Source organism: Patagioenas fasciata, chromosome 3 (genome assembly GCF_037038585.1).
Source record: "Patagioenas fasciata isolate bPatFas1 chromosome 3, bPatFas1.hap1, whole genome shotgun sequence".
Taxonomy (NCBI): domain Eukaryota; kingdom Metazoa; phylum Chordata; class Aves; order Columbiformes; family Columbidae; genus Patagioenas; species Patagioenas fasciata.
Window position 1 is genome coordinate 100,511,784 of NC_092522.1, and position 15,176 is coordinate 100,526,959.

The 15,176-nt window shown below is 38.2% G+C and overlaps 1 protein-coding gene across 7 annotated transcripts in view; it reads right to left on the bottom strand.

Annotated features, from left to right (window-relative positions):
- MLIP (muscular LMNA interacting protein) overlaps window positions 1-15,176 on the bottom strand; it is a 107,586-nt gene that overhangs the window by 61,644 nt on the left and 30,766 nt on the right. For 2 of the 7 annotated variants that reach the window (XM_071806982.1, XM_071806980.1), the window contains exons 1-2: window positions 11,566-11,881; window positions 1,509-1,667 (exon numbers count right to left, since the gene is read on the bottom strand). In XM_071806982.1, coding sequence (XP_071663083.1) covers window positions 1,509-1,667; window positions 11,566-11,709 — 303 coding nt within the window. In that variant the 5' untranslated portion in view covers window positions 11,710-11,881. Of the gene's footprint in view, window positions 1-1,508; window positions 1,668-4,996; window positions 5,091-11,565; window positions 11,897-15,176 lie in introns of those variants that run through there. The other 5 variants (XR_011738489.1, XM_065833901.2, XM_071806983.1 and 2 more) reach the window with 5 other exon arrangements.

Here is a 15,176-nt window from a genome sequence, read left to right on the forward strand (position 1 = left end):
CTCTGAAGACAGCAGACAAAGAATCTGAGGTCAGAGAGCTTTACTGTATATTCAAGCTTCTCAGCACAGACCACAATTGTTCTTCGTATTTTCTGCAACTTCCACTTCCAGTATGTAACTTCTCAAACACACTTCAGATGAGAGCACGAGTATTGCAAGCTGAGCATATGACATGCATATCACCAAATCATTCAGTATTGAAATTACAAAGGTAAATCACATTTCTCTTGAGACTGGAATCAGGTAAAAGAATAGAACTATTGTGTACTGTAAGAGAAAGCTTGTAGATTGGGCTCATATTTTAATACCACTTCAGGAATGTGATAATGGCAAATTTCCATTGGCAGCTCTATGAGTCCCTGGAGTCCAGTTCTATAAAAAATATTGAACCATAAAGGGGGATACCACCAGAATGACTTTGGAGATGTTATTTTCATTATCTGATGTTGGTTGTTTTTTTAAATATTGTTCAGGTTCTAGACACTTTAGAAAAGGGGGTAATCAGTGCTGCGAATGCCTCAGTACTGCATCACCTGCCAGGAAAGTTTTCTCTGCCTATACTGAAACACAGGGAGACAGAGGTCAGGAATGCCTGATTCTGCCTTACTCAGGTCACTAGTTACAGCAAAGCTAACACTGAGTGGCTGGAAATGTAACTCATGAGTTAAACACCCTGAGGATAATAGTCAAACATGTCTGTTCTCTGCCCAGACCAGTCCCTTTTTTTAGGCCACCACAAATGCTGAAGCATGTTCAGGTCAGAGGACTCTGAACTACTCAGAAAAGTTTATTAGCACCAAGAACTGCAACCCCACCAATCTCCCAGGGAAGGAGTTGTTACACAACAGGAGATTCATCACAAGTATAAATATTAACCTGAGGGCTCCAGTTTCCTCTCAAGCAGCATGGAATAGAATAAGAGGCTGTTTGGCGTTGTGAGACAGGAAAGGAATGGGGAGCACTGTGGCCTGGTTGAAGGCAGGAGAAACAGGAATGTTGTACTGCTGGTGTTGGAACAAGATTTCAAAAACAAAAAGCAAGCTTTCACTTTGATGCATTACCACACAGCTATGAAAGGGATTGGCACCTTTGCTGGAAGCCACAGCACTGGTATTTGCTGAAACCAGGACCCAGTGACCAGCTCTTGGTTGATACCCATGGGATAACACTCCTCATATACCACCCTTGCTCCCATGAAGATCACGAAGGAATCTTCCCTGGTCTGCCAAGAACATAGCCCTTGCATGACTGACAGGGGACAGTATCGAGATGGGCAAGGGTTTCCTTCCAATATAAACTCTGCCAAAGGCAAAATAGGCTGCTGAGCACATACCAGCCTTCTCTTGCATGATAATTCTTCATCTCTCATAGGCTTGGTAATTAAAATGAAGTACAAGCCAAGAAACAGTTCAAGGGAAAGAGCTTCAGTTCAGCGATGCTCAGGACAAAGTTTTCTGTGTCTTTTGGAAGAGTGGAAAATTAGCACCGAAAAAAAAAAAAAAACCTACCTTATTTAGAATTCCTTGATTGCTCAGATCCTTTGGCTCCTCTGGAACTGTCACAAGGAACTTGGAGATATCTACAACCTCAAAATGAGTAGGAAGTCTTCCAATGGATGGTACAAACGTGAAGGTCAATGGTTTTGTTTCAGATTCTTGAGAAGTGACCTGCAAAACACACAATTAGTTCAACTTTTTTGTCCAAATAAACACTATTTTTGTCAGAGTTTAAATAACTTTAATTGCCTCGTTTGCATAACTTACAAGTCAATTATTAACTATACTGGCCATGACTTTTTTTAACAGGCCATTGCATATTAAGGTTTTCTTTAAGATTCAAAATATTGCCTTGATTATACCTGTCATCATCCCATATATTCTAATGGCATGGCACAGCAGACAGGGTAAAATTTGTTCAATAATTTGTTGTTCTTTCCATTTTCCATACCAGAAACAGAAAACCATATTCAATTCATGACAAGGCTACTATTATATTTAACGTCGCTTTAGTAGAACAACAATGTAGTTGTACTGCTGTATTTGGATATAATATAGCCCCTAGAGCAGGGGTGTCAAACTCATTTTCACTGGGGCCACATCAGCCTCGCAGTTGCCTTCAAAGGGCCAAATGTAATTTTAGAACTGTATAAATGTATAAATGTAGGAGTAGAATGTAATTTTGGGACTGTATAAATGTAACTACTCCTACATCACCATGAGGCTGATGTGGCCCCTGGTGAAAGTGAGTTTGACACCCCTGCCCTAGAGTATTTGCTAAACAATTTAGGTTTGAATAATCTCTGCTCTGCAAAAAGAAAGAAAAACATGTTTACATTGTCTAATGCAAATGCAGCTGATTCTGAACAACATCTGGGATGAATTCTGATTCTTTGAACCATTCAGCCACATATACCAACTAATTCTGTGTCTGTCTTCTCATTTCTCCCTCCCCACATTGTACTCTTGCTAGGACTGTGTATGTAGGGCCTGAAAGCACAGGACACACTAAGAGAAGGCAATCTCACCTAGATGTTCAATTTTGTGACAGTGGTCTCCTGTCACTTCCATCCCCTTCAAAGGAGATAGTGGACAGGAAAAATAAGTCCACATCATGATGAAACTCTCAGTTTCTTTGCCAACTATCAGGACAACGAACTCCAAAGGCCTTGGCAAGATAAAGAGGGGGAACCACATCCCAAATGACTCAATATGATATCCTGACTTTCCCGCTACTCATCCATCTTTCTGATTCAAAACTATTGGATGTATAGATTTCCCCTTGTTTTATCATCTGTTTTAAAGCTTATGGTAGTTAACTGTGTTTTCAATGACCTCTAATACGCAGAACCTTGAAATGTATTGAATCATAGAGGAAAACAGGAACATTGCTTTGACTCTTATTTGGCTTACTTGTTTAAAGTGAAACAAATTGGAGAGCTATGAGTCTGGTTATGCATCTCTGTAATTTGCATCCATAAGTAAACAGTAATTATGGAACAGAGTGGGATTATGGAATACATTCACGTGACTTGGTCTTCTCGTGGCTCGAACACTAAAAATTATAGACCCAGATTCCCAGTTTTTAAAAAATCTAAGCAAATATTAGTTACTTCCACTGACAGCTGTTTCCTGAAGGGCTTGAGCAAAACAGAGGCAGGTTATTTATACAAATACTGCCAACTGCTCTTTTCTCTGCAGTTTAGGAGAATACTGCTCTCTCAGACACACCCAGAACACATTTCCATGTGCCCATCTCTAATTCAGAAAGAAGGGTGTGGTTTGATGTTTGAAAGTGAAAAATCTGAATAAATGGCAGCCATCTCAGTTCTGAAATGGGGCCCTTATATTCACAAACTCACATGAGTAGGTTATGTGACACTTCAGGCCTGCTACCCAGTTATAGGTTGGTACCGCAAGGATGCAGGGACAAGGTGGTCTCCCACTTTCACCCCTTCCACTTCACACAAATGGCCAAGCACCCGAGCATGCAATGCCTGTATCAGTAGCAAAAGGCTGGCTGCAAACTGCCACACCATGCTGAGAGCCCTGAGTGTTATTTTGTGTGGGGGAGAAAGAACACAGCTCTGCCCTTCTCTCAGCAGCTGAGGTACCTGAATCTGCTCACCATTTTTCATAAAGCAGCAACACGATTTTAAAATATCAACAGCTGGCATATTAAGCACTTAGCCCTTGCTCCTGGCACAGGTCAGCAGAGTAACATCAGTACTGAAGAACATAGTCATTAGCAAGCAGCCGCCAGTCCCTACAACCCAACCAGGGCTGCAGCCTCCACCTGAGCACCTGCTATGCCCAAAGTTGCTCTTCAAGACACAGGATCACCTGCACACAGGCAGGACCACCCATCTTACAGGCGTTAGTGATTTCTGTACAGCTGACACTGTCCGTTAGAGTCTCACACAGCACCTGGGTCTCCACTGAAACCAGTTGCTTTCCTGCAGGTCTGCAGCTGTGCTTTCACCATCTCTCTCTCATTAGGAAATGCAGTTTGTGGCTCTGGCTACCTCAGTCGTCTTTAATAACATTTGCCCCTTCTACCTCACCCACCTGTCGTGCTCTTGTTTGACACTTGACATCAGTTGCTTTGTATCAGTGAATATTTTTGTGTCACAGCACAAAATATTCCTTACAAAAGAAAAAGAAAGAGAAAGAAGAAGAGTGCAAACAACAAGCCCCCCCACACACACAGGTTAACAGAAAATTCCAGTCAAATGTGCCAGTATTGCTAAACTTCCAGTATTTTATCTACATATTTGTAATGAGGTAATGTAAACAAAAAAAACATGTTATGAGGTTCCAGATCATTGCATAGCAATGGGAAGATCTTGCCAGCACCTGATTCTGTACCATGTCTCATCCTGCACTTCCAATTTTATTTGTTTGGTGGAAAAATTAAAGTATGCATTAAGAAAAACTTGCTGCATTTAGCCTAAAAAACATTGTGGAAATAACCATCAAAAATGCTTGCAAGCTGAAATTAGGACTGGAAAACATATACAAAGGTATGCAAGCTAGAATATTTTTTGAAGTGGAAGATACCATTAAAGCATGGAATTTTTTACATTGTCCTAGTATATTTTATTTTTCCTGCAGTTTAGAAAGCATAAACCAGCAAATAAAACTGATGGATTTCAGAAAGTTGTAAGTTTTCAGATACTGCACGGGACAGTGTGGAGGAATGTGCCACACCTAGGTTCACTCATAGCAAGTGTTAAATGGGAACTTTTAGCAGATAAATCTGGTCATGTAATCCAGGCTGCATCACAAGAACCTAGACAATGAGCAAATTTCACAAGAACAGTCAGAAAATCTAGATGTTTCCACCGGGGAAAACAAAATACAAAAAACCTCTTGTTTCAAAATACCTTTTAAGTAGGTGTTTTCATTTCACAAATTACAAAATCTTGGTTAAAAGACTTTGACATTTTAAAATTTTAATTTTAATTGGACAATGTGAAACAGAAGGAACCATTACATACTTTTTCTTTAGGTAGGGAAAGGATTTTTGCACCTTTTTTCATGTACTCATCTCATTTACTATATCCTCTGACTGATGGTTCTGTCCTTGAAGAACTGAAAGAAATGAACAGGGTGGACTTCCAGCATTAAATTACAGCTACTAATGTATTACATATAGAGGTGAATAACAGAGAAGTAACCTTAAAATTCAAATATATTAATATATATAGATGAAACTTTCTTGCAGATTATCATCTTTTCTTGACACCTAATGATAACAGCAGAAGGAATTCAATGCAATACATTCCCTGCTGCTGTAATTCATTTGAATCAATAGAGTTACAGTGGCAGAAAAATACCATATGTGACATCTATTCCAGTTAATACTAATGAATTCTGGTTTGTATTATGTAATCAGCTTTATGCACAATGAAATAATTGATTGTTTTTAATTGCATCCTTTCATGTTATTTAGTTATTTGAAGAATATAAATTATAGAGTTTAGTATAAATAACCTTTGAATATCCATTGGGGGCTATAGACTTTTGCACAATGCATTGCCGAATAGCTTCAAAAGGAGAAATTTATGCTGGATGACTTCCACAACTTCCTATGTCATCAATTTACAAACAGGTTTGTTGCATAATAACATCAATTTACAACTGCCCTGGGGATAGTAACTTAAATTATATTAATTATTGTTTTCATTACCGCAGCTTCTACAGTCCTTACTTGTAGAGCACATTTTTATTGTCTCAGTTACCTTACAAAGACAAATGAACACTTCTATTTAATCTCTCACATGCTTTACAGGCATTCAGCATACTGCCTATTTTGTAATTTAAATTGAGGTCCCATTGTTGGTGATTGCTTCCCAGGATCTCCTTCTGGAATACAGATTGCTAAAGTGAAATTGAATATGCTGGTTCACGTTAGCCCTTCTTCCCCTGATTTCCTAATGTAAGTAATTTCGTTAATAAAATGACACCCTGAGAAAACCACACTCCTGAAGTATCAAATACTTCCTTCTGAGACTGTTTATTTATTTAGATAAAGGACAGAAAATGAAATATATGAATGAATAAATAATAGCAAAATAAGAGGCATGTACATCACGAGATAGAAACATGTTGACTGACATGTTTTGGTCAGAGCACAGGTTCACATGCCCACAATTCCTGCATGATAAATATAGCTCTGGTACACAGAGCACAGCTAAAACCAGTCACCCAGGGAGAGGGGCTATCCAAAAACATGGCCTGGGTTGTATAACTTCTCCCTAAACTCGTTCTCCTTTCAGTGCAAACTGAACCCACAGAAGAGGCATTTTCTCCTCGTCGAGATGGAGAACAAGACTACTGTACTATGGACAAAATAATCAGTGAATGAGATGTAGGAATCACCAGGATATATTAATATCCTGTCTTCTTATAGCTAGCACAGTAATCTAATATGAATTAGCTGATGATTGTGTAATATGAGCACTGTCTTATCTAAAATCTTTTACAAACACCAGCAGATGATCATCTGAATACCAATTTTTTATCTGTGAAACTTCAGGGGAAAAACCTAAATATACTTGAAAAGTCTAGCATGAAATTACAGAGCAGCTGAAGTTCATGCCAAAATTCCTACTGACAGCAGTGGTCCAGAAACTTCCCCAAGCCGTTTCCCTGGCTCTGTGATGTGTCCATTGCATCACCTTCAGAAAATCACTTTTGCTTCTTTCAGTACAGCAGCACACACAAAAACGCACACACAGACAAATATCTTTTGAAAATTAACCTGTGTAAAGCACTTGAAAGAGCAAATGAATAATTGTATAAAATTGTAGTCTATTACTCAAAACGAAAGAGCTCATCCAGTTGAAGTGTTTCTCTTCAACAATAATTTTAATTAGCTGTTCAGCCCAGGCTTTATACAACTGTAACAGCCCTTTCATACTAGTCTACACATATGCAGCTAAGCATGGTGAAAAGTAAGTAAAGATGATTTAATTTCGTCCTTCGCAAAGGAGGAATAAAATACCTTGCCAGTTACATTTAATTGATCTAATTCTATGCTGTTTTACTAAGTAGCCATAAATAGCCATAAGACCCTAAAATAACCTGGGTCTCTAAATAATGTTTTAGGACCACTGACATCCTTAAAGCCCCTATTTGCCCCAGTCTCCTAAACCTCCTAGGAAGCAACATCTTCTAAGCTAAAAACATCCCAAACTGCTCTAGCCCATCAGCCATGCACAAACCTCCAGGTAGGCAGTCCCACAGCTATGCTGTCTCCAGACAATCACCACTTCTGTCTGTCAGGCATTCATTATACTGCTTGGATCAATCAGAAATGCCTCAGAAATATTGCCTCTGATTTTGCACAGGTTTTTTGTAGTATGGCCAGGCTTGTCATCTGATCTTGCGCAGAAGGCAGTCAAGGACTGGCAAAATTAGACTGAAAACGTTTGAAAGCTGACTGGAAAAGAATTTTTTTAAAAAAACTGTTGCTGGCTAGCATAGACACAGATCGCTTATCAAATACGTTAGCAATCAGAAGACTCCCTGGGAAATGGGAGACTACAGACCAAGTCCAATGTCTTTAGATGCATAAAAATACCTTCACCTAAGCTTAGGTCCTTACAAGGTCATAGGACTTATGAGTTCATATGTAAAGTATCCGTACTAGAGCATATACAGAAACAGTCACACATAATATATGCTCATATAATGCCGTGATACTTCCGCCAAACAAAAAGGCTGCAGCCGGCTTAGTACAGCATTAGTATAACAACAGAAAGACACAACAGACCCAAACTTTCCAGTCCTTTTTTGAATAACTCCATCTCAGTTATTCAGTAAGAAACTGAAAGTTAACCTAAATTAATTCATTATTTTTTCCCGTAAAAATTTCTTGTAATTTTAGCCCTGCAACAGAGTCCCAGAATGCTGCTATTGTCCTTACAGCAGTCTTGGAGCACAGTCTCATTAAGGTGTATGACATAATTCCCCTTATTTTATTTCCCAAAAGCTGCACCTATCAGTAAGCAGATGTAATTTTCAAATCAGGCACTGGGAATAGAAATAAATCCCTGCTTCCATGTCAGAGCTGAGAGATTGGTCTTAGGGAGGAAGTCAACAAGAAGCTTCAATTTTACAACAGCACACATCAGCCACTTGTCCTTTGGTTTCTTGAGATGTCTGAGTGGTTGAGGGCCAGAGGGATTTTGGCCAGATCAGCTCCCTCTCCACGGAGCTGAGGCTCACCTGTGGTGAGATACCCCCATCACAACCCTGGGCACTGCCAGTCCTGCCCTCACCACCACAGGGGCATCAAGCCCAGGCAGTGGACTAACTATTGAGTGATTCCAGAAAAATTATATATATGTGCTAATAAAATATATGTCATGTTACCAGGAAACCATAACTTGAAGGCTGTTGAATAAATGTCTCCAAAAGTACAAGGTAACAGCAGAAGCCTTGAAATTGGAAGTATAGGATAGGAGGCCTAGGGCTACAAGGACAAACAATTAAGAATCAGTTATTACTCACTACAGGAATGCAACCTTGGTGCTGGTATTAAGGATAACAGAAGAAGCATAGAATCAATATCCAGCACATGTAAAACATATCAAACACCATAGAATTTTGATATAACATAGAATTTGCTGGTCGATAAAAGAAGAACAAGTGAACTTTTAGCAAATGTAGCGAAACAACTTTAAGTGGGCTAAAAGTGAAGGGGAAGTAAGCCCCAGCATTAATACCATACACATCCCTCCAAACACCTGAAGATGCTATCAGTTTTTGTAACAATGCATAGGAAAAAAAAATAAACGGTATAATTATTGAGAATGAGCTATAATAATTGGACTATTTGGACTCTAAGTGTGACTATCACTGTAGCTGGACCAGTAGTCATCATATAAGCCCCATGTACATGTGAATTAGTGCACATTTGTGTGAACAGTACAATGGAAGAGGTGCTAAAAAAAACCAGGAGATTGAAGAGAGGGTAAGTATGAGAGGTAGTGCATAGTCCTGATAAACTGATAAACTCAGGAGATTAGCAGTCCAGTTGAATGCACAAGAAATTATTCAGAATACCAAAAGTCAGCCCAATCTGCCCAAGGCTACCAGGACACACTGGGATCAGCAGTGAACAAGCTGAAGCCCATCCAAGAAGGCTGCAGCTGCTATACATGGGCAAAGACTGTGGGATTATACATCCAAAGAAACATGAGGTCACTAACATAACTTTCTGATCACTAGCCTAGAAGTCAAAGGCACAACAGTAGAACTTTCTGCTTCTGCACAAAGGGTTGTCCTCCCAGATGTGGCTCCAGCTGGGTACCTGTGAGTTAGTTCATGAGTGTACGAAAGACCTGCATGAGTAATCAGATGCACCGTGTGAATAGTTTTCCACTGTTAATAAGAACAGCCTTATTCTATTAATGATGATAGCTTGGCTAATAAAAAGTGTTCTGATAAATATTGTTTGTGATGAGTGCCTCTTTTGACTTGGCCCTCTTTCAGGGAAAAGGGAAGTAACATTATAACTCTGTGATCAGACTGCTAATACTTCAATTAGACTAACTGCAAATTTTTGTGTGTCTCTGTGTGTTTTTCTCTAGCCCGCATAAGTTGCATAATGTATCTGGTCTTTCACCACACTCTGGAGGCTTGGTAGTGATTTGGACGCAGCAGATGAGATTGAATATTTCCCACTTGTGCAATTTTTCTGCTCATTTTTGAAGAACCTCCTTCCTGTATTGTTTTCACACAACTGAAGGAGGACTGGTACAGCCTCACTTTAGCAGCAGAGTTATGTTTTAAAACAGTTCCAGGGTAATAGTTGTGTCTGGAATCCCTCATGGACTCTGAGGAGGATGGCTCTCAGTGTTTCACAGCAAACATGCTGTTAGCAAGAGTGCTTCAGCAGTATTTCGCTGTACACAACAGCACTGTCTCTGTGTGTGCCCAGGTATAACTCTATACCAAACACTTCAACACAGAGTGTGAACACCCCTATCATCCAAATCTGACAGCAATAAATGAACAACCATGACCCTTTATACCACAGTCACCTGGTATTGTAGCACTTGCTCTAAAAAAACTCTCTTCAAACCTCAAGGACCACAGGTTCAGCCTCAAATTCTTTCTCACTTCCAGCACTTTCAGCAAAGAAAAGCACCTCTTTCCAGGAGAAGATACAAGACTGTTTCAAACACCAGGAGGTCTCTCCCTATCCAGAGAATTCACCTGTCTCTGGGTGACTTGAATGTGCCGGTTCTCGCTGTCCCAATTTATCAGCTTCCGTCATTACCTGCTGCCCCAAGATACAAACATCTGTCTTCATCTGCTTTCACCGAAACACCAAAGAGCAGAGAGATGCTCTTATTCATGCACATCCTGTAGGTACCATATGCATATACTCTCACTGGCAGCTGTCTTCTCATTCATTTTGACTTTTTCTTGTTCCCTAAGTTTCCTTCTCCTCTCAGTTTCATCTTTTATTACTCTGTCTGTTGTCAGCTAAACAATATTAAATACATGATTATTTTTTTAATTACTTTTTCAAGTTAGTTTTTTAAAAAAAAATATTTTGAAAACTCTAAAATGTGAATGTTAAAAAATTTTGGCTACTTGGATTAATTGAGAAGCAACTTTTCATTTTAAAATAATTGATCTGACGGGAAGAAAAGGTTGATGTGATCTTCTCTTGGCAGTACAGATTCTACCAAGTTGTCTCATGTGTTCAGACTCTTCCATTATTATTATAAAGCTTTTGGTTGTATTTCTTTTAAATGTTTGAGCATAACATATTCAATAGACACCCCTTTTCCCAAAATGTTACGTCTTGTATCTGGGCATATGTCTTGCTAAAGAGGTATATTTTTGAAGCAGGGATCCAAAGGATATGAACAAACACACAGAGTTGTACAGCTTAAATTTTCAAACACTATGCACCTGGCACCCACATATCAATGACAGATAACTACACATCTTTCACATTTTAGAGGTATCCCACAAATTGATAATTACATACTCGCAAATACGATTTTCAAGATCCAAAAAGACATCTGACATCTGGATTTGTCAGTTTTTTGAAGAATCAGAAAAAGGTATTTAAAAAAAAAAAAAATATATATATATATATATACACATATATATGCTTTCATGGGTTTCATGAAGTGCAAATTAGAACTTTAGTCTTTATCCACTCTTTTATGACCAGACTGAGGACTTCCAGTTTATCTGCTATCATTTTTTTCTGCTGTCATTCCAGTAGACAGCAGTGAAAGTCTTATAAGACCAGCTACCCCAATCTCTCAGCTCCTTCTCGTAAGGAAAAGAACAGAATTCTCTTGTCAGTACCTTAGGGACACAAGGAGTATTTTGGAAATATCAGGCACTAAATTTTCAGCTTTTTATCCAACCATAGGAGGAAGCAGTTGGTATTTAATCATTGAGAAATGGATTATTTCATCCTGTACAACAAAGAATAGGTTTCCCATCAGGAGCTACACCACCCTTTACAGTCATCTGCACAAGGGATTTAACAAATAATCAATACGATCCCGTCTACAAGCATTCTTACCTGTCCTCTGCTAATAAAACTCAGTGGGTTGATAATTGGGATGTCTCTTTCCCCAGGCTGCTGTCCGTAACATGTAGAGCACAGTTGGGAGATAAACAAAAAACAGCGAAGAAATGTGCACAATAAAACAGAAGAAGAGGTCATATTTTCCCCATCTCAGCAAGGATTTTCAGAGGTCCTTTTAACAAGCTATTTTCTGAGTAGGTCTGTGTGGGCTCAGAAGAATGCTGGCTACAAAGAGTAATTATTCTGGCACTCAGATACTAACAAACAAAAAGGTAAAGCTGAAGGGCTGTTGACTTCTGCATGTTCACAGGAGGGCAGGATGATAAAGTTAGCATCTTGTTTTCTTCTCTGTGCTAAACATTAAAAAGCAGCTGTCTTTAAACATTCAGCTTGAGCTTTCCCAGATGTCAAGAATATCACATGGTTAACAGCACCAGGGTCATTTTCATGCAATTTTATCTATTTGGAGAATAGCTACATTTGTTCCAATTATGTCATTTTATTTTTTCCAACAAAAGAGTTTGTGTGAAGAATTGTCATGTTACAGACTCAACTTTTTATCATTAAAAAAACAAAACAAAACAAAAAAAAACCACAAAACATTTTGAGTTTTGTACTCTGGCATAATCATTCAGCTAAATACAGTCATGTACCATTCCTCAGATAGTTTAGAGTGTAGGAGAAAGAATAGGAGCAGATTTTCCACCACAGCAGACTGCACATTTTGTACCAAGAACAAGCATAATTTCTTTAACCAACAAATCTGGGCTGCCTGCAAATTGCAATCTATACTTTGCCTTAGGCTTTCTGTGCAGCCCTGAGTAAGTGCCTATAACCTTGTCTATACTAAAATGTTCTGACAGTCCATGGGTAACTGCAACTTCATTGCCATATATTCCCAGATATTCTACATCCACATGACATTATTTTATGAGTTTTGGTGAGGGTAACAGGCATCATTATAATAGTATGTGCCAGCCTTAACTTACGGCAACTATCAGCTCTCCAGTTTCTGTACCTAAGTAGGATACGTGGCATTTATCAAAGCTACCATTATCAAAGCCAGCCAAGCAGCTCTGCAGAACTATGACTATCCCATTCAAATGACCATATTTACCTAAGCCAAGTTCTGGTTTTGCCATGCAGGTCATAGTCCTGCCAGTACAGAGATATAAACTACATTGTTTACTTTCAAAATCAGGTTTTTCTTCCTTCTAGTCCTATGCTCTTAGTCTGGTATTTCAGTGTCAATTAACATATTTACTGATGAGTGATTCTTTCCTTCCTCTTTTTATGTTGTCCTTACTAATCTTTTATCATCTGGGTTTCTCTCAGTCATTCTCCTCTCCATTTCCAGTTTGAAATCTACCCTTAAGTTAGGGCAAACAGAGTTTACAACATCTGAAGCAGACTTCTAGAAAAGTAAATAAACACAGTAAATTTAGGTTTGGCTTCTAGACCAAGTACTCTGCTAATGTCAGGCCTCTAAAGACCCTTCCAAATCTGAGTGGATCCCTATCAATGTTATAAAGAATACTTCAGAATTTCAGCTGAAAATGCATAAATAACACTACTTCTATAGATACTCTGAACAAAAATCTGTACATCTTCAGCTACTTCCCACCAAAATTTTCTTCAGAAGTTTCCAATATAAGAATAGAGGTGATAATGCAATGGAAAACACTTTTACATGTAGCAGCAATGAATGTAGATTCAGTACTTGATTCCTACATGTTTGTACTTTTATGTTGCATCTTCATTCTAAGTAACTGGAGGAAGTCACAGATGTAACAATCATAGCTTTAGATTTAAGAAGCAGTTGATTTAGTTTATTGACAGAACTAAAATTGCAGAGATTTTATAAACATTTTTAGTACCTTCAAATATTTAAAGGCCCATATTTCCTATAATACCCCAAAATAAATTCGGCACAATCAAAGCTGACACTTACAGTAATTCCAATATATTCCATATAGATCCTTAAACTACCTTCATCACCAGGGAGAATTGGTTACTAACTAACATACACAACATCGGAGGTATTTTTCCCTCCTCCTGTCCAGCAGTTTAGCATTTTGATTATGTTAAGAGTCTTTTTAAGTCAAGGTTTTCTAATTAGCTAAAGATGCACACTTTCAAATTGTAAGTTTTATACTCCAAAATTCTGTAGCCTTTCAAAGGGACCTTTGCTCCTCTTGCCTCAGTGGCAGATGACTCTGCAGCCCCCTAAGAGCAGAGCTGCCAGATTCAGGGAGAATGTTTCTTTCTTACTGAAATGTTTTAAAATGTCTGGATTGAGGAGAGTCCTGCAAGGCTTCAGAAGAAATGCTGGTTTTTTTAATCACTTCAGACCATTCTTTAGACCGTTACTTGCAATAAGTCGAATTTCGAAAACTGATTGCAAATGGATGTGATTTCTGAACTTGGCCTTAGCTTTGAAACGGGAAGAAATACATTTGGATGCTAATTAAATATTATTTCTGTCATTACTAGTAACAAAGCAGTACCATTTATCAGCATGCTCCCATTTGTAACAATGTATATTATTTCAAAAAGACACTCAACTTTGAGTTAGAGTTAACTTCCAAACTCCAGAAAATAATATTATAAATCTACAATTTGCTGCCAACAGAGATTGCTTTCTGTTTTTCATCCATGTCCTGAAAAACATATTTCAGGTAGAAATGAAGATGGCAATTCAAATTATATAAATTAGGACACTAACACAAAGGTTTAAAAACTTGAAGGGTTTTGGCTAGCAGTTTTGTTGTTTTGAGATATTAGTCAAAGTTTTAATTTCCACTAGCAGAGGTCATTCAGCCAGACATCAAATATATATCTTTAATTTAAATTAAATAGGAAGGACCCTGTAACTCACATATTACTTCTTCATCCAATGTTTTCACAAGTTAGGAGATTTACAAATAATAAACAGATTTGGACTTAATAAAAGTCCTTTTTATGTTTCAGCAAATAACTCCTGCTAGGATTGTTTATCCCAGAGATTATGTAAGTCCTGTGAACAATATTAAGAAATCACAAGCATTTTTCATAAACCTCTAACATCTGTATGCACAGGGAATCATGCAATCTGAAAGCTTCATAATCAATGTCTTCTGAACAGCTTCACAGGTTTACATAATACAGAAGCATACCTAGTCTTGAACTAAAAAAAAAAAAAACAAAAACTAAAAACCCTAATATTGTAAATCATGTATTAAGAACACCTTGACAGCAATGTATTGGCAATTGAATGTAGTTGCATTTATGCACATTTCCTACTAACATTTTGGGTTATTTTAAAATTGTCTTAATTTAGTTTTCAAGAAAAGGGCATTGCTGTACTATTTCTGTCAAGTTCTGTCTTTTGCATGGTGTTAGATTTTCTGTTCCTACTGACTATTACTGTTTCCTCAGGAAAATAAGTGATTAGGAGATAAGTCTTGCCAACATTATCCAGCTGAGGTTTTGATTACAGCAGAGACTACAGGCCAGTGGGAGAGGGCAGGCACTCAAGAGAGGTGCAAGAGGGATGTGCCTGCAGGATCAGCTCTCTTCTCGGAAATTCTCATTTTACCAAAAAAAGCAGTTGCCTCACATAGTAC